Raw genomic sequence first — 21,297 nt, 5'->3', positions numbered from 1 at the left:
CTTGTTCTCTGTGAGGTTGTTTTGATTAACTATGGTGAGGGTTCCCGGGACATACTTTTATTACATACATATAATACGACAGTGTGATAAAACCAATCATTCTTGGTTTCTTACTCAAGAGTCTGAGTCTTCATGATTTTTTTTAGGATTTTATTTATTTATTTAGAGAGAGAGAGAGTGCAAGTTGGGGGAGGCACAGAGGGAGAGGGACAAGCAGACTCCATGCTGAGTGTGAGTTGGACACAGGACTCCATCTCAGACCCTGAAATCATGATCTGGGCCGAAATCATGAGTCAGATGCGTGGGGCGCCTGGGTGGCTCAGTCATTAAGTGACTGCCTTCGGCTCAGGTCATGGTCCCGGGGTCCTGGGATCGAGCCCTGCGTTGGGCTCCCTGCTCCGCGGGAAGCCTGCTTCTCCCTCTCCCACTCCCCCTGCTTGTGTTCCCTCTCTCGAGGTGTCTCTCTCTGTCAAATAAATAAATAAAATCTTAAACAAAAAAAGAGTTGGATGCTTAACCACCTGAGCCACCCAGGCACCACAAGTCTTCTTTATATTTACAAGACCAATGACATTTGCTGATTTGAAGTTGATTTGTTTTTCTTCAGGCTATTGAATTTGCAGATCTCTTTATATATGCTGCGTTTTAGTCTTCTCTTGATTAGATCGGCTCCCCCTGAGAAGCAGCACTGCCAAGGACATCCGATGTCCTCCCCGTGCAGAGCTCCTCCAGGAGTCAGAAACAAGAGACCGAGGCAAGAAAGGATGAAGAAGGACAAGTCAGAAACGAAGAACGGATCTTTATTGCTAATCTTCTGGCTGCCAACCATCAGCCCCCCTTCCAGACTCCTCAGGGAATGTTGGAAATACGAAGCAGCATAAAAGGATGGACTTCTGGGGGAGGCTTCGGGATTTGTTTGTTGACCATCTGCTCCAGGATGTTCAGGATGGGACCGTGGGTCTCCTGGAACAGATCAGAACCCAGGAAAGCCTCCACTCGCTCACGCCATGCTGCCAGTCTCGGCCGTCCCTCAAACAGGTCATAGCCGACAGCCACAGGCTGCAGGGGCAAGGATGGGAAAGTGACAGTGATACTGAGACCCCAATACCAGAACCACCAGCACAGGTGTCAGGTCCCCTACCCAACTCCCACGTGAGGCCCAGGGACTCGTGGCCAGCCTTGGGACCCGAGAGCACCAGCATGAAACACCACACCCAGGAGGGAAGCAGAAGTTCAGGGCAAGAGCACCAGTTCGGACAGAAACTTGCTCTGTGATTCTGGGCAAATTCCTAGCTGGCTCTAGGCCTGCCTCAGTGTTTCCGTCTAGTGAGGGTGGCGAGAGGAGGGATGCCGCCCACAGGTGCTGCTCCACCCGCCAAGCTCACACCTGCAGCAGCTCCTCCAGCGCCATGAGGTCGGCCAGCGACACCTGCTGGCCTGTGAGGAAGGCCCGGTCCTCCAGGAACTTGTCCTCCAGCTGCTGCAGCATCCGGGCCATGGTGGTCCTGTTCCGCTCCACCTTCTCCTCAGGCACGTGGACCCCGATGAGTGGTGCCAACACCTGACGGGCAGAGGGTGGGCTCAGCCTGTGCTCCCTGCCTCCCCCCAGGTCCCGGACAGTCCACAACCCGCAGATGGCTCTCCTCACCTTGGTCCACAAGGGCACGCCAAAGACGCCACGGATGGAGTCAGCATGCCAGCCCAGGTACTCGTGGACCCGAGCACGGGCCCAAAGGTCAGATGGGTACCAGTGGTCCGCCGTCTGGTACTTAGAGCTCAGGTAGATCAGGATGGCCGAGCTAGAGGTAAGGGCGGGAGCCGTGGCTGTGAGGATCCTGGTTCGTGGCCTTTTTCCTCAGCAGCTCCCATCCCTCAGTGGGGCCCTGGGGCTTCTCTGTACTTGATGGCCTCAACTCCGCAGCTCCCCTGGGCAGTGCCTCCTCCCTCTCCCCTGATGGTACCCTCCCGAGTCTCCTTCCTTTGCTGTCTCAAGCATGGACGCTTGGCCAGACCGTGCGCTTTGCCCTTTAAGAGGCTCATCTCCGTGGTACTACAGCAGCGCCCTGTGCGGTGGAGATTTGTTATCCCATTTGCATGTGAGGAAGCTAAGGTTCAGAAGAATTTAGTGACTTGTCCGAGGCCACACAGCTCAGAAAAGGCTCTCTGGGCCTCTGGATTCTTGCACCAAATCCCCTGCATGTCCAAGTGTATGGGTTGGGGACCAGGAGGGGAAGCACGTCCTCACGTCTGTCGTGGGTCCCCTCTGACAGGTCCCCCGGCCATCACGCCTGAGCTGCCTGACCTTTTGTCCTCTACCTGCCTGGTGGCCGGCCCTCACCATGAGTTGTCCCCTCAGGCCCTGGCCGACTCTAGAGAGTGGCCTGAGGAGTCAGGAGAGGACCCTTCAGCTTCCATGTGTTGACCCTGTTCTCTGTCCACCTGGACAAATGCCCCCATGTCCTCTTCTATGCCCCTCAGTCTGGGGGTGAGGAGGCCCTGGGGTCCAGAAGAGGAGGCTGAAGACAAGAGAGGTACAGAGCTATGTTGCATCAGCTTCCAGGCATCCCGGTCACCCCCAACCCCTGTCACCAGCACCAAGTCCGCTCTCACCACACGCCTCCCGTCTGCCCTCACCTGCCACATGGGGTCTAAGAGCGCACACAGTGGGACAGCCAGAGGCCGGGGGGCTGGGGGCTTAGGGGAACGGAGGGAAGGAGAGCACCTTTCAGTCAAGATGAAGTCACCATCCTTGAGGGCAGGCACTTGCCACAGCTTATTAATCTGGAAGAACTCCTTGCTCGGGAGCTGCCCTGTGGAGCAGGAAGTTTTGCCCCTTCAGGGCAAGAACCACAGCCGCTGTGCCCTCTCTCTCCCTTCCCCAGCCAGAACCCCAAGGCCAGGCTGGGCGAAAAGAAATAGCTGGGGTTGTGGGGAGAGCTGTGCGGGGCCACGGCCGGGCCTTGGGGCCAGGAATGGGGATGGCCTCCCTGCCCTGCCACCTCCCAGGGCGGCTGAGGGGTTTTGGTGGCATGGCCAGGTGCTCCCGATGAGTGAAAGGGAGTTTTGCGGCCGGACCAGGGTGAGCAGGGGGAAGGGAGGCAAAGAGGCGAGGCTCAGCAATTTCCACCTCTAAACTCTCACATGGTGGCCAGCTCCTCAGGGTCTTTAGGGCCTTAGGACTTCAAATACAGGCTTTCAAGGCAGGCACTGTGAAAATCCAGTTCAGTATTTACTCCCCCATCCCACAGAGTAGAAGTAACATTATCCTCCTTCTCAGAGAGGAAAGCTAAGTAGGGTTCAGAGAGGTCTTGCCACCCGTCCAAGGCCACACAGCAGAGGACAGTCTCTGGTGGGAGATACCAGAGTAGAACAAAGGCAAAACGAACGTAGATAAAGTTGAATTTCCTTACACCTTGCAGCCCTGTGATAGATACCTGAGACAGGCAGAGTGTGACATTCCTCCAAGAATTCACAACTGCCTTAGTGTTAATACTTTGCTAGAGGCAAAAAGCAACTTAGCTCAACAATAGCCAGAACTCCAGGGTCCTGTTAGTCTTCTCTAAATCCCTTTAGGGACTCCCTTTGTCTCTACTCACCCCCCAATTCCAAAATATATAATCGGTTGCATCTTCCAAGCCAGTGCAATTCTTTCTCCCTACGTCCCCGAGCCTTAATAAAAGCACTTTTTTTTTTTAAGATTTTTTTATTTTAGGGACGGCTGGGTGGCTCAGTCGGTTAAGCGTCTGCCCTCGGCTCAGGTCATGATCCCAGGGTCCTGGGATCGAGTCCCACATCGGACTCCCTGCTCAGCAGGGAACCTGCTTCTCGCTCTGCCTCTGCCTGCCGCTCCCTCTGTTTGTGCTCTCTCTCTCTCTCGCTCACATAGAAATAAATTTTTAAAATCTTAAAAAAAAAAAAGACTTATTTATTTTAGAGGGAGAGAGAGCACGCACCCGAGCGGCAGAGGCAGAGGAAGAGGGAGAGAGAATATCAGACTCCACACTGTGCTTGGATCTTACGACCTGAGCCTAAACCAAGGGCCCAACACATTCAAATGACTGAACCAGCCAATCCCTGAGAGTTTCTGGATTTCAGAGGGTTCGGGTAGAGAAAAGTTAAATGCTTCAATGCGTTCACAAAGGAATATTTTATCATATTTCTGTATATCATGGATATCTTAAAGTTTCCTTAATCTAGAAGAGTGAAACAGAGAACCAGCAACGTTTCAGACGAGAGTCACAAAAACTATCATCATCTTCCTCAGTTCATTTAGTCCTGTAATTAAATCTTGTTCAGTTTGAATCCAGCTTTTTTAGTTAGTTCTGGAAATTCTTATCCATTTTGGTTCTATGATTTTAAAGATATCAAAAGCCTGTGTTTGTCAAAAGCCCTTTTAAAGATTTTATTTATCTATTTGAGAGAGAGACAGAGAGAGCACAGGAGTCAGGGGAGGGGCAGAGGGAGAAGCCGACTCCCCACTGAGCAGGGAGCCCGATGCGGGGCTCGATCCCAGGACCCTGGGGTCGTGACCTGAACCCAAGGCAGATGCTTAACCGACTGAACCACCCCGGCATTCCCCAGTGTACTTTTATTTTATTTATTTATTTGACAGAGGGAGAGAGAGCAAGAGCAGAAACACAAGCAGGGGGAGTGGGAGAGGGAGAAGCAGTCTCCCTGCTGAGCAGGGAACCCATGTGGAGCTCGATCCCAGGACCCTGGGACCATGACCTGAGCCGAAGGCAGATGCTTAACAACTGAGCCACCCTGGCGCCCCCACGTTTATAATGTTTATGCTCTTTTGGCTCACACTTTTTTTTTTTAAGATTTTATTTATTTATTTGACAGAGAGAGAGAAAGTGAGAGAAGGAACACAGGCAGGGGGAATGGGAGAGGGAGAAGCAGGCTTCCCTCTGAGCAGGGAGCCCAATGCGGGGCTCAATCCCAGGACCCTGGGACCATGACCTGAGTCGAAGGCAGACACTTTAACAACTGAGACGCTTTAACAACTGAGCCACCCAGGCACCCCTCCAAAAGGATTTTCATATGTTAGAGTAGACATACAGGATTCTGACGGTCTGGCTATTGTCGAGCTAAGGTTGCTTTTTACCTCTAGTAAAGCACTAACGTTAATGGATTCCAGAAATGGACTCTCAACTCATTATGGTCAAATAATCTTCGACAAATTAGGAAAAAACATCCAAGGGAAACAAGACACTCTCTTCAATAAATGGTGCTGGAAAAATTGGACGGATACATACAGAAGAATGAAACTCAACCATTCTCTTACACCACACACAAAGATAAACTCAAAATGGATGAAAGACCTCCATGTGAGACAGGAATCCATCAAAATCCTAGAGGAGAACATAGGCAGTAACCTCTTTGACACCGGCCACAGCAACTTCTTTCAAGGCATGTCTCCAAAGGCAAGAGAAACAAAAGCAAAAATGAACTTTTGGGACTTCATCAAGATAAAAAGCTTCTTCTTCTTCTTTTTTTTTTTAAGATTTTATTTATTTATTTGACAGAGATAGAGAGAGCACAAGTAGGCAGAGAGGCAGGCAGAGGGAGAGGGAGAAGCAGGCTCTCCACCGAGCAGGGAGCCCGATGCGGGACTCGATCGTGGGACTCCAGGATCATGACCTGAGTCGAATGCAGTCGCTTAACCAACTGAGCCACCCAGGCACCCAAGATAAAAAGCTTCTGCACAGCAAAGGAAACAGTCAACAAAACCAAGAAACACCCCTTCGGGATGGGAGAAGATATTTGCAAATGACATTACAGATAAAGGGCTGTATCCAAGATCTATAAAGAACTTCTCAAACTCAACACCCCAAAAAACAAATAATCCAGTCAAAAAATGGGCAGAAGACATGAACAGACACTTCTCCGAAGAAGACATACAAATGGCTAACAGAGGGGCGCCTGGGTGGCTCAGTCGTTAAGCGTCTGCCTTCGGCTCAGGTCATGATCCCGAGGTCCTGGGATTGAGTCCCGCATCGGGCTCCCTGCTCGGCAGGGAGTCTGCTTCTCCTTCTGACCCTCCCCCCCCCATGTACTTTCTCTCGCTCTCATTCTCTCTCTCTCTTAAATAAATAAAATCTTTTAAAAAAGATTTTATTTATTTATTTGACAGTGACAGAGCACGAGAGAGGGAACACAAGCGGGGAAGAGGGAGAGGGAGAGGCAGGCTTCCCGCCGAGCAGGGAGCCCGATGTGTGGTTCGAACCCAGGGATCATGACCTGAGCGGAAGGCTGACGCTTAACGACTGAGCCACCCAGGGGCCCCTCTAGCCCAGTCTTTGAGAGTAACCCAGCCCTCTGACCGGGACCCAAGCAGGTGGATCAGAAGGCTTCCCTGGGATACTTGAAGTTGGAATTCAGGAGAGAGGAGGGAAACGTGGGCATCATCAATGATGCGGGAAACAAAGGCAGAAGAAAAATTATTAAATTTACTTAGAGCCCGCTGACAAGTCCTTGAAACAGGCAGAGTGACGTTCCTCTAGGAACTCAACTGCCTCAATGTTAATATCTTGCTAAGGGCAAAAGGCAATCCTAGCCTGACCGCCCCCCTCCCCCCACCTTCCCTGGGATCCTGTAAGTCTACTTTAACATATAAAAATTCCTTTAAAATTTTCCTTAATCTCTGGAGCGCCTGGGTGGCTCAGTCTGTTAGGCGTCTGCCTTCGGATCAGGTCATGGTCCCAGGGTCCTGGGATCGAGCCCCGCGTCGGGCTCCCTCCTTCATGGCGAGTCTGCTCCTCCCTCTCCCACTCCCCCTGCTTGTGTTCCCTCTCTCGCTGTGTCTCTCTCTCTCGAATAAATAAATAAAATCTTTTTAAAAATTTTTCCTTTAGGGCGTCTGGGTGGCTCAGTTGGTTAGGCGACTGCCTTCGGCTCAGGTCATGATCCTGGAGTCCCGGGATCGAGTCCCGCATCGGGCTCCCTTGCTCAGTGGGGAGTCTGCTTCTCCCTCTGACCCTCTTCCCTCTCGTGCACTCTGGCTCTCATTCTCTCTCTCAAATAAATAAATAAAATTAAAAAAAAAATCTTTAAAAAAAAAATTTTTCCTTTATCTCTAAACCCCCCCAAGACATGTATTGGGAATCACCGCCCAAGCATACGGCCTACCGATATACATCGGAAGGGTCCCGTGATTAAGGTTTTATAAGATGGCAATAAATGACATTTTCCCAAAATAGCTAGCCCCCTCAAGGTCCTGGAAACCTTTGCTTCCAAATTCCTTAGAAACATGCTATCCCTAACCCCCTTCCAAATTGAAAGTCTATAATGGACCATTCCTCATGCCCCCAGTGCAGCTCTTTTTGCACCAAAGACATCTCAAGAATTCTTTCTTGGCTGTGGGCTTTGAACCCTAACATCTTTCCTACAGCATATGGCACCCAACATGGGGCTTTGAGTCCAGAGTCCCATCTGAACTCTGAGCCTCGGTGCCAACATGGTGAGTACTTACTTCCTCTTCTCTTCCTTTATTTTCATTTCAGGAACTTTTCAAGTAGTACAGTCTTTTTACAGTCTTTTTTTTTTTTTAAGGATTTTATTTATTTCTTTGAGAGAGAGAATGAGACAGAGAGAGCATGAGAGGGGGGCACACTCCACCAACGGAGCCAGCCAGGCTCCCCTAGAAGTCCTGTTTTGTTCTTTTTCATGTCTGCCGTGTCATTTCAATAGTCTTTTTATTCCTTGCTCTTGTTTTAAAATTTATTTATCTATGGGGTGCCTGGGTGGTTCATTCAGTTAAACGTCCGACTCTTGATTTCAGCTCAGGTCATGATCTCAGGGTTGTGAGATGGAGCCCTGCGTGGGGGTCTGTGCTGGGCATGGAGCTTGCTTAAGAGTCTCTCTCCCTCTCCCTCTGCCCCCCTCCACCCCTGCCGCACTCTGTCCCTCAAAAAAAAAAAAAGCTACTTGTTTTTTAGAAGTCTTTTTTTTATTCCGTACTTTAGTAAAACCACTTTTTTGCACCCAAGATGTCTCAGGAATTCTTTCTTGGCCTTCAGCTTCGAACCCTCAAGTCTTTCCTACATCCATGAGCTGGGGCCGCTGGTGGGTTGGTCACAATTGCAAGCTCGCTAGGCAGGCTGGCCTGAGAGAAAGCAGCTTAGTCACAGAAAAGGAAAGTGGGGGAGAAAAGCAGCTTCTGATCCCAGTTCCTCTGTGGACCAGCTGTACCTCTCCCCTCCTTTTGCTTAGACCAGTTGGCACTGAGTTTCTGTCCCTTCTAAGGAAACGAATTCTAGCAGTCAGCAAGGAGTTCCAGGGGGGTCCAGTGGTATAGTGGCATGAACTTAACTAAATTATGGTCTGCAGGTGTGTGGAAGGCAGAGTTTGTAAACCATGAACTTAAGATTTCCAAGCAAAGTGTTCAAGATGTGTGGCCTGGTTTCTTCTTCCTGCTCTCAGTATAATATGTGAGCAGAGAGATTAATTGAGGGAAGAACTGTCGAGCAGAAGATGAACCCGAAAGTCTATAAGGGGCTTAAGATGCTTGATGATCTGGAGGAATCCTCAGCCTACCCAGATTGCAAGGGCCCCTAAAATTAGGAGACTCACTGTCAGGAAAGCACAACTCTGCCTCTGTCCTGGAAGTCACTGTCGAGTTTGATCCATGCACACCTAGGCTTCTTTGGGCTTCAGGTGTGTGGAGGGTGTGGTGTGGGGGGAGGTGGGAGTGCTGAGAGGGTATACGGTGGTGTTGGGGGGTGTATTTGTAGGTGAGGGGGCGTGGTGCGTGGGTGCGTGTGTACATGTAAACACACACACACACACACACACACACACTTGTGCTGGGAGCATGGAGGGCACAGTCCAAAAAACCTGAGTTTAAATCCTGACTCTGTGGGCGCCTGGGTGGCTCAGTTGGTTAAGCGACTGCCTTCGGCTCAGGTCACGATCCTGGAGTCCGTGGATCGAGTCCCGCATCGGGCTCCCTTGCTCAGTGGGGAGTCTGCTTCTCCCTCTGACCCTCCCCCCTCTCACGTGCTTTCTCTCTCTCTCATTCTCTCTCTCAAGTAAAATAAAATAAAATAAATCTTTAAAAAAGCCTGACTCTGTCGCTCATTAACTACGTGACCTGGGGCATGTCATGAACTTCTTTGAATCCTGGTGTCCTTTGCTGTCAAATGTGATCGTTCCTCCACTCGGACTTGGGTCTAAGACATAATTTTCAAAATATCTGTATAAAATCACTGAGTCCTGTGCCTGTTAGATGTTAGCTGCGCTCATTTTCATATTTGCTACAAAGTCCATCTACCTGTAATTTGAACAGCTGTGTAATGTTCCATCAAGCAGATATGGATTTGCTATATGGGCCTGATAGAGTGATATTTGTTATGGCACTAAATTTAACTCCCCAAAGAGGGACATGCGTCAATCTCTCTACCTTTGCATGTGACACCCTCCACCTGAGAGGCACCTCCTCCCACTTCCTGTCCTCCCTTCTACCTCTAAACTTCCAACCCCATGACAGCGTTCAGTCTGAAGAAAGCAAACTCCTGGGCTTTGGATGAGATGTGCCTGCAAGCAGGACCATTTTCAGCCTCTGTGTTGCAGATCCCCATGAGGCAAAGCCCAGGTGAACCGGTACCAGCCTCTAGAATCCTCTCCCATTGAAGTCGCACAGGGCGTGCTTAATTAGCCCCAACAACGAGCTGAGACAACACGTGTGAGGTGTTGCTAATTAGGGAAGCTCCTTACAGAGTCACTGCTTAGGACTTTTCCTGGGGTATGACCCCTACCTGGCACATGTCCAAATGCCAGACTCCCAAGAGAAAAGAATAAACCATATTGGTTGTGCCAAAAGTTGAGGGACAGTGAGCTGCTCCTGATGGTCTGAAAATGATTATGGGAGGCCTCCCGAAATACACACCTATGGAGGGCCAACCTTGAAAGCAGGTCTTTCAAAGAATAGCAATCAGGCCTGTTATATTAGCTTTTCTCTGCAGTCAACCCCTCCGTCTTTGGCCAAGGTGTCTTCAGGGCAAAATTATCAGTGGAACCCCACATGACTGGATCAGACCAGTACGCAGTACTCACTACTCAAAAGTAATGCCTTTTTAAGGTCCTGGACTTAACCAAGCACGAGAAAGCTCATTAACCATCAAGACCATCTGAGCAAGACAGATGGTTTCCTCCCTCAGTCTCTGTATGAGCCTTTTTTTGATCCAACCCAAGGCATCGACTGCAGCACAGCACAGCTCTGGCTCATAAATTGGAGCTCATCTGGGACACCTGGGTGGCCCAGTCATTCAGCGTCTGCCTTCGGCTCAGGTCATGATCCCAGAGTCCTGGGATCGAGTCCCACATCGGGCTCCCTGCTCAGTGAGGATCCTTGGCTTCATGCAGGTTGGAAATCAAATGTGAGCCAGCAGGAGATGAGAGCAGTGTTTAGTGAAGATAAAGAGAGTGGGTAACAGAGTGAGTGTCCAGGAAACTCAGAAAGGAAGGAGTCTCTCCTGTGTTCAGAGGCTGGGGTTGTTACTGGGGATGGTGATCTGGGGCATGCGTCCTCTCGGGCATCCAGGAACCACTTAGGACAAAGACAAGGGCCCAGGTGTCATTCCTTGGAGCAGAAGGGTCTTGGCATTGGTGTCCAGCTCAAGTGGTCTGGGATGCGCAAAGGATAGCCTCCTGGAGAACCTTAACTCCTTGTCCCATACAAGGAGGATGTCTGCTATTTTAGCTATGTCTGCTAAAATAATAATAATAATAAAAATAAAAATATAGATCAGTTGCTGACATTTAAAAATGGGGGCAATTCATACAGGAGTCCAGATTTCCGGCTTCTTTTTCTTTTTTTAAGATTTTATTTATTTATTTGAGAGAGAGAGACAGAGAGCAAGCACAAGTGGGTGGAGGCGCAGAGGGAGAGAGAGTAGACTCCCTGCTGTGCAGGGAGCCCAACGTGGGGCTCAGTCCTGGGACCCTGGGATCATGACCTGAGCCGAAGGCAGCCGCTTAACGGACAGCCACTCGTGTGCCCCTCCAGCTTCTTTGTCATGTAAAGGGTGCTGGCCACAGGGTATCCCTGCTCAGTGTCTAAGGCTGATGTTGGGGAGAAGCCACTCCTTCAGGAGGGCACAACGGGCTCTCACTCCGCACAACCGACCTAGCCCTCCGCCCTCATTTTTTATCGACCTCGCCCCTGCAATAGATTGTCTACATCTCCCTTCTGTTCTACTTTGGTTCATCCAAAATTCTTAGGGTTTTATTTTTTTTAAAGGTTTTATTTATTTATTTATTTATTTATTTATTTATTTATTTATTTGACACAGAGAGACACTGCGAGAGAGGGAACACAAGCAGAGGGAGTGGGAGAGGGAGAAGCAGGCTTCCCGCGGAGCACAGAGCCCGATGCGGGGCTCGATCCCAGGTCCCTGGGATCATGACCTGAGCCGAAGGCAGATGCTTAATGACTGAGCCACCCAGGCGCCCCAATTCTTAAGGTTTTAAAGAGTGGTTTTGTTCCTCTTTAAATATAAAAGGTCATAATAGGGTAATAAATACATTCTGATTTATTTATATAATGAATTACTATAGAGTCGTTAAAATGGATAAATTAGATCCACCAATGGCAATACGGAAAAAGGCACATTGCAGAGTGATATGAGAGCATTTATATAAAATTTTAAAACACTCAAAGCAAAACTTTATTTTGCTTATGATGACACCTAAGTGTAATAATGCATAAAATCGTGAACTGGAAGACTCCCACCAGATCCCAGAGCAGAATGGCCACTCAGGAAGGAATGAGGACAACGAAGAGGTCTTTTGAATTTTTGTCCTGTTTCTGTTTTATATAAGACATGACAGGAGACAGAGAAATAAAGCCCATGGCCCACAATTAGCCATACACTTTAAAAAATAAGGCTACCTCTCTCTCTCTGTCAAATAAATCAATAAAATCTTTAAAAAAAAAAGGAATCCCACTTCTGATAAGGACATCAACGTCACAAAAACCATAGCTTCCATGGTGGAAAAGAACATAATCTTATCTTTCTTTAAAGCCATCAAGGAGTTATAGAACTTTTAAAAATAAAAAAATAAAAGAAAGGACAAAAAACAAAAAAGAAGAAGGGCAGAAACCTATGATGTCTGATATGGTAGCCGCTAGTGGCTAGCTCTTGAAATGTGGTCGGTCCTGAGTTGTGCCGCACATGCAAAATACACACCAGATTCCGAAGACACAGTATGAGAAAAGAATGCAAAATAGTGCATTAATGATTTTTCTACTGATTACATGTTACTATAATTTTTTTAATTTTTAATTATGGTAAGAGACACGTAGCATAAAATTTCCCATCTAACCATTTTTAAGTGTACAGTTCCATGGCACTAAGCACATTCACACCAGAAGCATGTACAACTATCACCTCAGACATCGTAGAGGGAAAGCAAGAGGGGACTAAGCTCCTGTGAAAGTCACCGGTCTGAGACAAGGGTTAAAAGTTTCCATAAGCTTGGAGACAAATATCTCCTTCTGGGAAAGAGAATGAATGAGAGGTAAGAGCCGTGAGGGAGTAATGGTTGCCTGGGCAAAATTAGAAGTAACAATTTAAAGCCTGCTTGCCCAAGCATTTCTGTTTTCCAGGAGCCCTAGAAGAATGTCGACCATGAAGAAAAGCATCTTGTAATTGTCTGGTCCACTAAAAAGTGACGCCCACAAAAAAAAATAATAAATAAATAAAAAGTCACGCCCACAAGATAATGACCGTGGGACTGAAGGACGCTTCCCCATTCCCAGCCCCTCACCCTTTGGAAAAGTGCCTTTATAAGCCTCGCAACGCTACCAAGGGAGGTAGCGACATTCCTCTGTCTTGTCGGCCCCCTTTTATACAAGCTATCTCTAATAAACTCCACCTGTTTTCTTTCTCTCAAGTTCAGTGTTCATTTCTATGACATTGAGACTCAGGAACCTAGACTCGGAGGTTAGGTAACACCACCAACCATCTCCAGAACTCACTCGTCATCCCAAACTGAAACTGTCCCCATTAAACAAAACTTCCCATACCCTCCTCCCCTCAACCCCTGACAGCCATCCTTCTACTTTTTTGTCTTTATGAACAGAACTACTCTAAGGATCTCATATAACTGGAATCATACATGGCTGGCTCAGACAGAAGAGCATATGACCTTTTTTTTTTAAGATTTTTTTTTTTTTAATTTGACACAGAGAGAGAAATAGAGAGACAGTGCACAAGCAGGGCGAGTGGAAATCAGAGGGAGAGGCAGAAGCAGGCGCCCCACTGAGAAAGGAGCCCAGGACCCTGGGGATCATGACTGAGCCACCCAGGTGCCCCTCTACCTTTTTTTTTTTTAATCAGAACAACCAGTATTCACTGTTTAGATGATTTTTTTAAAAAATGACACACATAACACTTATTTAGAGACTTACTTAATAAATAGTCCACCTTTCAATATTAGCTCTTAACACTTCCATGGAATTGGCAAAAAGCAAATTCGTGACCCTGAAGTGATAGCAGGTCTCAAAGTGATAGAACCTGAGACTTGTGAGCCGATTCTCCTACCTTCATGTCATCGAGGAGGTAATGGGACAATATGAACATATTCGATTCCTAAGGTACCCTAAATGGCCCACATATTCTTTAATATTCAGCTGTACTAAACAGGTTTTTTTGAAAAGAGTATGTGAAGAAGTTATCACTGCGCCTCATTCTGAATGGTATTTTCTGCTTCGTTTTCATTTTCAACACCGATAGAATATGGTGCTCTTCCTAAAAGAAACTGTTCCCATTTGGGAATATATTCTTCTACTGATGTCCAGTAAAGAGTCTCAAGAGAAACCACCTCTGGTGATGGACTTGGGTGAATCCGGGTCTCTAGAGACTTTTCTGATGCTTCTATATCCATTAAAAGACCAAGGTTCCTTTTACAGGCAGTCTCAGCGGCTTGCATCTGAGATGCCTTTTCCTTGTTTTCATCTATAAATTTATTCTACCTTTGTTGAAGTAACATTAATCTTTGTGATACGATTTCTCCATGTCTTTTATAAAGGTGAATTTCTTGAGCAAACAAGAACGTCATCTTTAGTCAAAGCTGCCGTATAAGCTTTCTGCTTGGCTGAAGAGCCTGGGCCAATACACATAAAGATCAAGTGAAGACTCTTAAGGCTCGGAGCCTGAAGGCAAATCATCCGGTTGCATGCAAAAGCTGCAGGTGACGGTCCCAGTCGCACTCGGACCTCCTCTGTAAAGCTCTACCTTTTTTTTGAACATAATGTCTAGCACACCATAAAAAAAAGAAGAAAATGTGACCCATAATCAGGCGGATAAAAAAATGGCCAATAGAAATAGACCCACAGGGGACCGAGGTATGAAAATTAGCTGACAGAGACTTCTAAGTAACTACTATAAATATGTTAAAAATTTTAGAAGAAAAGATGGACCAAATGGGTAAACGGATGGTGAATTTCAGCACATAAATGGAAACTTAAAAAAGAACCAAATGGAATTTCTAGAACTGAAAAATACATGTCTCAAAAAAAGACCGTATTAGATGGGTTGGATAGCAACGTGGAGTCAAAGTTAATTTCATAGAGACTACCCAAATGGAAAAGAATGCAATGGTGCTTTAGGCCCTTTGGGGCGATGACCTCAGGGCCTCACCTTATGCCACAGGGCCCGGAGGCAGCTTCTCCGCAGGGCTGTGTGCTGCCATGCCAGGTACTCATCCACAAGGGCGCAGGCCTGTACATCCTGGGGGTACCAGTGGTCGGGGACCTTACACTTGCGGGTCAGGTAGAGCAGGATGGCCACGCTGCAGGGGACGGATGACATGATGGGTGGAGGAAGGACACTGTGCTAGGGGCTTAATCAGAGTCCCTTCTTTAATCTTCCTGACGATGTGCCAAGGTATTTGCCTCACTTTCCAGAGAAGGAAGCCAGGCTTAGACAGTGAAGGGACTTGCCCAGGGCACAGGGACTTTGGCGGCAGGGCTGAGAGTCTTTCTGAGGCTACCACGCGAGCTCATCCTCCCACCGGACAAAAGCCCACAGCAGAGTATCCTGCCAGGTGTTCAGAGACAGTCTCTGATCAGAGGGTCAGAGGGCTTCCTGGAGGAGACACCATCAAAGCTGAGCCTTGAATAAGCTCAGTTCTTTCCAGTCTGCATCCATTCTCATCCTCTGGCATCCAGACCAGCCTCAGATGGCCTGACCACTCAAAAAGGCATTCCTCTCATCTTTCTGTTCTCCCTAAAGCACCCTGTAGGAAACACTGGGGCTGCTGCAGGATCATGGGACAGCAGAACAGACCAGGCCCCTGGAGCTCGCCTCCTGCCCTAGGTTATGAGGGCTACCATGGTGTTGGGACAGGGATGGACCCGGAAGGGCCCTGAGGATGCATGAATTTGGGGCCATAGGAAAGCTTTCAGGAACTTGGGGTACCCCAAGTGTTGTGCACCCCAGCCAATAAGGGCAGAAAACCTCTGTTCCCTATTAGGAATCCTGTATCCATGCCCTGGCTTCACAACTCACTACTCTGTACGAGAGCTCCTTTTCCTCCCAGCTAAGGGTTCAAACCACCTCTGAGGAGGGCTGCAGGTCCCCGGGAGTCACAGACCTCCTGACAGTGAGTAAAGACACAGAGGAATGCAGAAATCGCACAATGCTCCTAGCAGGTACCGTGGTGCTCAACACTGGGTGACACAAGGACCCAGGACAGTAGAGAGCAGCAGAAAGAAAAAAAAATGACACTGGCATAGTGTTAGGAATTCTTGGAGGGATGCACCCATCTCACAATTCCAAAGATAGGTTCTAAAATTTCAAGTTCTCCTTGGTATGGGTGGGCTGACTCAGGTGACAAAAGGGGGCAGAACTGGGAAAAAGACTTGACCTTTTCACTTCTTGGGACCTGTGGTGATGTAAAACACCCACATGTCTCATGGTCCTCCCTCGGGTGAGGCCCACCCAGGGAGGCTGCTGCCCAGACTTGGAGCCACTGGGTAGCCCAGATGCCCATGGGCCATCTCGAGCCAGAGCGCTGCCCCTGCCCTGCCCTGCACCCCTGCCCTGGGGCACTCTCACCAACAACCACAGGATGGGTACAGAAGTAAAATAGATGTTTACTTGTCCAAGCATCTCTGTGAACTGGACCAGCGGGCAGGCAGCGGTCCAGGTTCCAGCCCTGACTCTCTATGGGATGTTGGGCTAAGAGCCCTTCACCTCTGAGGAGTTTAGTTTTTTGTCTCTGAAATAGAGAGTTAGGGGGCGCCTGGGCAGCTCAGTCAGTTAAGCAGCCCACTCTTGGTTTGGGCTCAGGTCATGATCTCAGGGTCCTGGAATCTAGCCCCTGTCAGGTTCTGAGCTCAGCAGGGAGTCTGTTTGTGGATTTTCTCTCTTCTCCCTCTTCCTCTGCCCCTCACTCAGCTCACTCAAGCTCTCTCTTTAACATACATACATACATACATACATACATACATAAATACATACATACATACATAAATACAATACAATACAATACAATACAATACAATAAAGGGTTAGGACAAGATGGTTCCAGTGAGTTCTGGTAGCAGCCCCAAGGCCCCAGTTACCTCTCAGCCAAGGTGAAGTTTCCATCCTTCAAAGCAGGCACCTTCTTCAGGGGGTTCACCTGGGCAAAGGCATCACTGAGGTGCTGGCCTGCAGAGAGCCCATCACGGTGGGTGAAGGAGGAAACACTGAGCCCTGCCCACTCCCTACCATGCCCAGGCCCCAATTTCATGGCTCTTCTCCAGCCCCCAGGTGCTCTCCTGCATGGCAAAGGCTAGTGAGGGCCACTTTGGGAGAAACGGGATGCTACTCTGCCAAATGTTGCAAAATGGACCTCGACATCCCATGCCAAGTCCCATTGGGCACAAGCTCCACCCACAGCCCAAGGTGCAGGATATGAGGCTTCAGCTGGGCCTTCACACTCACCGCACCCACCACCTCTGCACCATCCCCGGCCTCATTAAGTACACATTCAGGGTGCCCCAAGCTGACAGAGGATGGTGGTTGGTCACCCGAACGGCGCTCCGGCGCTCTGATTTCTTACAGTGCCCCTTTCCCTGTGGACTCTAAGGTAAGGTCACCAAACACAGAGAAGTGGCTTTTTCCTGGTATCTATTTACTTGCAAACAACTTCCACCCTTGCTCCTCTGTGTTCCCTTGTTCACCCTGCCCTGGCCGCTGGGGACACAGGGCTGGCCCTGCTTTTAGGCTCCGCTGGAGCTGGAACAGTCACATTTTTGTCCCACCTACCGCCCCCCAAAAGGTACAGCCACATGTCCCCTGGGATCCTGGCCTCTGCTTGAGTTTGCAGGGCTGGTGCCTACTCCTGCAGATGCAGTCAGAGAGAAGTTTCTGAAGAGCATTTAGGCTCATCGCCACCCTGCTCAACGGCCTTCAGTGGCTCCCCATTACCCCGGGATCAGGTGGAAGCTCCTCGAAGCCATACATGATTGCCTTAACACTCAAGCCTCAAACACACCCACTTTCCTCCCTTTTCCCTCCCCTTAGACTGCACCTTCACCAGACACACCTGCCCTGCTCTCCTGGTGAAACACACCGCTCTGCACCCTTTATTTAACAGTCTGGCTGGGATATTCCTTTGTCCCCAGGCGCTGTCCCCTGTACTCGGCAGAGTAACCCCTGCGCAGGACAAGTGGGAAATCCCCCCAGGAGAAGCCGGGAGAAGAGAGACAGGCCCTCCAGCTCAGAGTGCCCGGCCCAGCAAGCTCCGGCAGCCTCCCCTGCAGTCTCCCCTCAGGCTCCCGGCATACCCCCTGGGGTGCCCCTCCCGGCAGGAACAAGAAGGCAGAGGTAAAGCAGAAGAAGGCAGCGCAGAAGTAGGGACAGAGAGGGACCCCCAATGCAGACTGCGGCGGTGCATAGCGCAGGGCTGGAAGGTCGGGACCCTGGTGACTGCTGTGGCAGATTTTCGGCAGTTGGGGACCACAGAGGAGGGACTCGGCTCTGCCGCAGTCTCTATGCTGGGCGCCCTAACCCCCCACCTCCTGCCCCCATCTCTTTTCTGGAGGTCCTCTCTCCCTATGTCGAGATACACCCTGGTTTTGTTCACCAGGTCTCTCTTTTTCCTCAAGCTCCCCACCCCTTCACTCGGCCTCGGCCGAGCCCCGTCGTCTATCCCCCGGGACCGAGCAGAGTTTGGGGGATTACCCGATTCTCGGATCTCCCCGGTGGCTCACCTTTTTCAGCAATGGCCCTAAGAAGGGGTTGGCGCCGATCGTCCTCTTAAGCAATCTTTGGCCTCCCCGTTCCGCCCCGACCTCTCGCTTCCCAAACCCAAGCCTGGGCCCACCTTTGAGCAGGTCCACCGGGCGCAGCTCGAAGGGAATGCGGTTCTTCTTGGCGAAGATGTAGACGGCGCGGCAGGGCTGGGACAGCAGGTCCAGGTAAAGCTCCAGGCCCATGGCGGGGGCCGCAGGACCGGACTCGCGACCCCAGGGACTCCGCGAACCCGAGCGCAGCCAAGAAACGCCCTCGGTCCTGGGGCCACGCCCCACCAGCCTCCGCTCCCCATTGGGGGACTGCAGTCACCCAGGCACTTTGGTCCAATCGCTGGAGCGGCTGGGGGCGCGTCTGAGGGGTTGGGACCAAGAGCGCAGGGCCCAGCCGGCGGGGTGGTGACGCGATGGTCGCCCCTCCAAGGGTCCCGCCGAGGGTCCCCAGTCCTTTGGGACCATCTTATTTCACTTACCATGGTGTCTTCAAGGTTCATCCACGTTGTCGCTGTCAGAATTTCCTATCATCTCCATTTTAGAGATGTCGAGATTGAGGCAAGAAGTGATTATGGACCCAGAAAGTCTGGTTCCAGAGTCCATGTTCCTAAGAACACTCCCGAGATCGTGATGCCAGCAAGTGGCACAGCCTCAGGGCTTCTGTTTAGCATTTTGTGGTAACTCACTCAGCTCAGATTATGCTTCCTGTAACTTGGCAGCCTTGGTCTTCCTGCTCCTGCCAGCACAGTGCATCACATTCCTTCCCTGAATTTGTTTCTTGCTGGCTCTGGGCCTCAGTTTCTCCAACTTTAAAATGATGGGGAGAGATCCAACAATCCCACTTCTGGGCATATATCCAAAGGAAATGGAAACAGGATATGAAAGAGATAGTTGCGCCCCCACGTTGATGGCAGCATTATTCACAATAGCCAAAACATGGAAATAACTAAGTGTCCGCCAAGGAAGAATGGATAAAGGACAGGTGGTATGTATACACAATGGAATACTATTCAGCCATGAGAAAGAAGGAAATCCTGCCATTTGCGACAACCTCAATGGACCCTGAGGGCATTATGCTGAGTGAGATAGGTCAAACAGAGAAAGACAAATACGGTGTAATCACACTTCTTTGTGAAATCTAAAAAAAGCCAAACTCATAGAGGCAAAGTAGAATGGTGGTCACCAGGCACTGCGAGGTGGGAAGCCTGGAAAAATGTGTAAGAGTACAAACTTGCAACTTGGAGATAAATCAGTTGTGGAGATCTATCACAACATAATGGTTATTAGTCAACAACATTTGTTGTCGACAACATGGACAACAAGTGTATTATGATTTCCAAGTTGCTAAGAGACGAGATTTTGTTATTCTCCCTATGAAAAAGAAATGAGAATTAGGTGACATAACAGAGTGTTAGCTCATATTACAATATATAAATGTATCAAATCAACAAGTTGTACACCTTCAACTTCCACAGTGTTATGTCAGTTATATTTCAATACTAAATAGATGGGTAGATAAAATAATGAGGAGGCTAGAGCCCTACAGGGCCCTTACAACTCATCACCCCTGGACTCACCTGCTGAGCCTCAGTCTCAGGCCTGTTCCTTACTACCCCGGGATCCCCCAGAGCATGCCACCTGGCTGGTCATATGGTGTCAGTGTCATTTCCTAACATAAGTCCAACTGAAAATGCATCCGCAAGAAGATAACATTTTCTACACAGTAAGAAAGGTCTTTCCAAAGAAAGCAAATGTTGGTAATAATGATTTCCAAATGAAAAAAAAAATTAAGGCAGGATGAGAACTTCAGATTTCAGATGTTGAAGTTTGAAAGAGGAGCTAGACACTCAGAGGTGGCAAGTTACTCGGTCCCCACTTCCCGCTGACCCTAGTCAGCACCCCAGGAGGAGCTGGGCGGGATCCTGTCTAGGGCTCAGCCTCAGTCTTGAAGGCTCAAAACCTAATTTGGCCCATGCTCCAGAATTAATCTTTTCCTTAGGATCTGAACTCACAAGAGACTGATGGATTTCTTATTTTATAGAAAAAGAGATAGAGGCCATTTAGACAGAATGCTCCCAACCAATGCTCAGAGCACTCTAGAAGTGTAGTCTCCCAGCGAACCTGGGCAAACAGAGTGAGAACAAAGCAAGCCAGACCACCTGCAAGGCACTTTCCAACTGAAAGCTTTAGAGAGTCAGGAAAACCATCTTATTCATTAATTATTGCTACATAACAAATTTCCACAAACTTAATGGCTTAAAACAACACATATTTATTATCTTATACTTTCTGTGCATCAGGGGTATGGGCATGGGCTCACTGGGTCCTCAGGAAGGCTGCAATCCAAGTGTCGGCCAGGTTTCTCATCTGACAGGCTCAAATGGGGAAGGATCCACTTCCGAGTTCACTCAGATTTTTGGCTGAATTCATTTCCTTTCCTGGGTAGGACTGAGGGCCCAGGCTTCTTGCTGACCACTCTCAGCTCCTTGCCACAGGGACCTTCTAACATGGTCGCTTACTTCTTCAAAGCCAGCAAGGGAGAGAGTCTCTAGAACCAGTCTGCTAGCAAGATGGAGTCTTGTATAACAAAACATAATCTCAGAAGTGACATTGCATCATCTTTGTCACATTTGGTAGCTTAGAAGCAAGTCACGGGCCCTGGACACACTTGAGGGGAAGGGATTATATAAAGATGTGACATCGGGTAAGGTCATTGGGGGGTCAGTTTATTTTTTCTTGAGATTTTATTTATTTATTTGACAGAGAGAGTGAGAGAGCCCAAGCAGGGGGAGCAGTAGAAGGAGAGGGAGAAGCAGGCTTCCCGCTGAGCAGGGAGCCCGATGCGGGACTCGATCCCAAGGACCCTGGGATCATGACCTGAGCCGAAGGCAAGTGCTTAACCGACGGAGCCCCCCAGGCGCCACGGGGGGTTAGTTTGGAGTCTGTCCACCACACCTTGCAAGGCTTCACTGGTGTGCAACCTGTGCAACTGCCCAGCCCTCTGCATCTAGCCCCACAGTTGTTTTAACGCGTTGCTATTGCCATCGTCAAGTTCT

General features: G+C 49.2%; 1 protein-coding gene and 1 pseudogene across 3 annotated transcripts; both read right to left on the bottom strand.

The window, feature by feature from the left end:
- Positions 1–784: 784 nt before the first annotated feature.
- LOC148162308 (glutathione S-transferase theta-2-like) lies at positions 785–18,507 on the bottom strand. 3 transcript variants are annotated; one of them, XM_088019727.1, is made up of 5 exons: positions 18,322–18,507; positions 16,574–16,661; positions 1,649–1,799; positions 1,388–1,561; positions 785–1,059 (listed from the first exon to the last, which is right to left on the bottom strand). In XM_088019727.1, the coding sequence occupies exons 1-5, from the start codon at positions 18,431–18,433 to the stop codon at positions 850–852; spliced, it is 735 nt and encodes a 244-aa protein (XP_087875853.1). In that variant the 5' UTR covers positions 18,434–18,507; the 3' UTR covers positions 785–849. The 3 variants fall into 3 exon arrangements, with proteins under 3 accessions (XP_087875853.1, XP_087875854.1, XP_087875855.1); XM_088019728.1 differs by having other exon boundaries at positions 785–963; XM_088019729.1 differs by lacking the exon at positions 16,574–16,661 and adding an exon at positions 2,723–2,810.
- Positions 13,727–14,095, bottom strand: LOC148162309 (centrosomal protein 15 pseudogene; annotated as a pseudogene).
- Positions 18,508–21,297: the final 2,790 nt, after the last annotated feature.

Source organism: Eumetopias jubatus, unplaced genomic scaffold (assembly GCF_037043125.1).
Source record: "Eumetopias jubatus isolate StellerSeaLion01/CBP00866 unplaced genomic scaffold, mEumJub1_p1.0 scaffold_16, whole genome shotgun sequence".
In the NCBI taxonomy this organism is placed as follows: domain Eukaryota; kingdom Metazoa; phylum Chordata; class Mammalia; order Carnivora; family Otariidae; genus Eumetopias; species Eumetopias jubatus.
The sequence above is the reverse complement of the archived record's forward strand: the minus strand, read 5'-3'. Positions and strand labels throughout refer to the sequence as shown.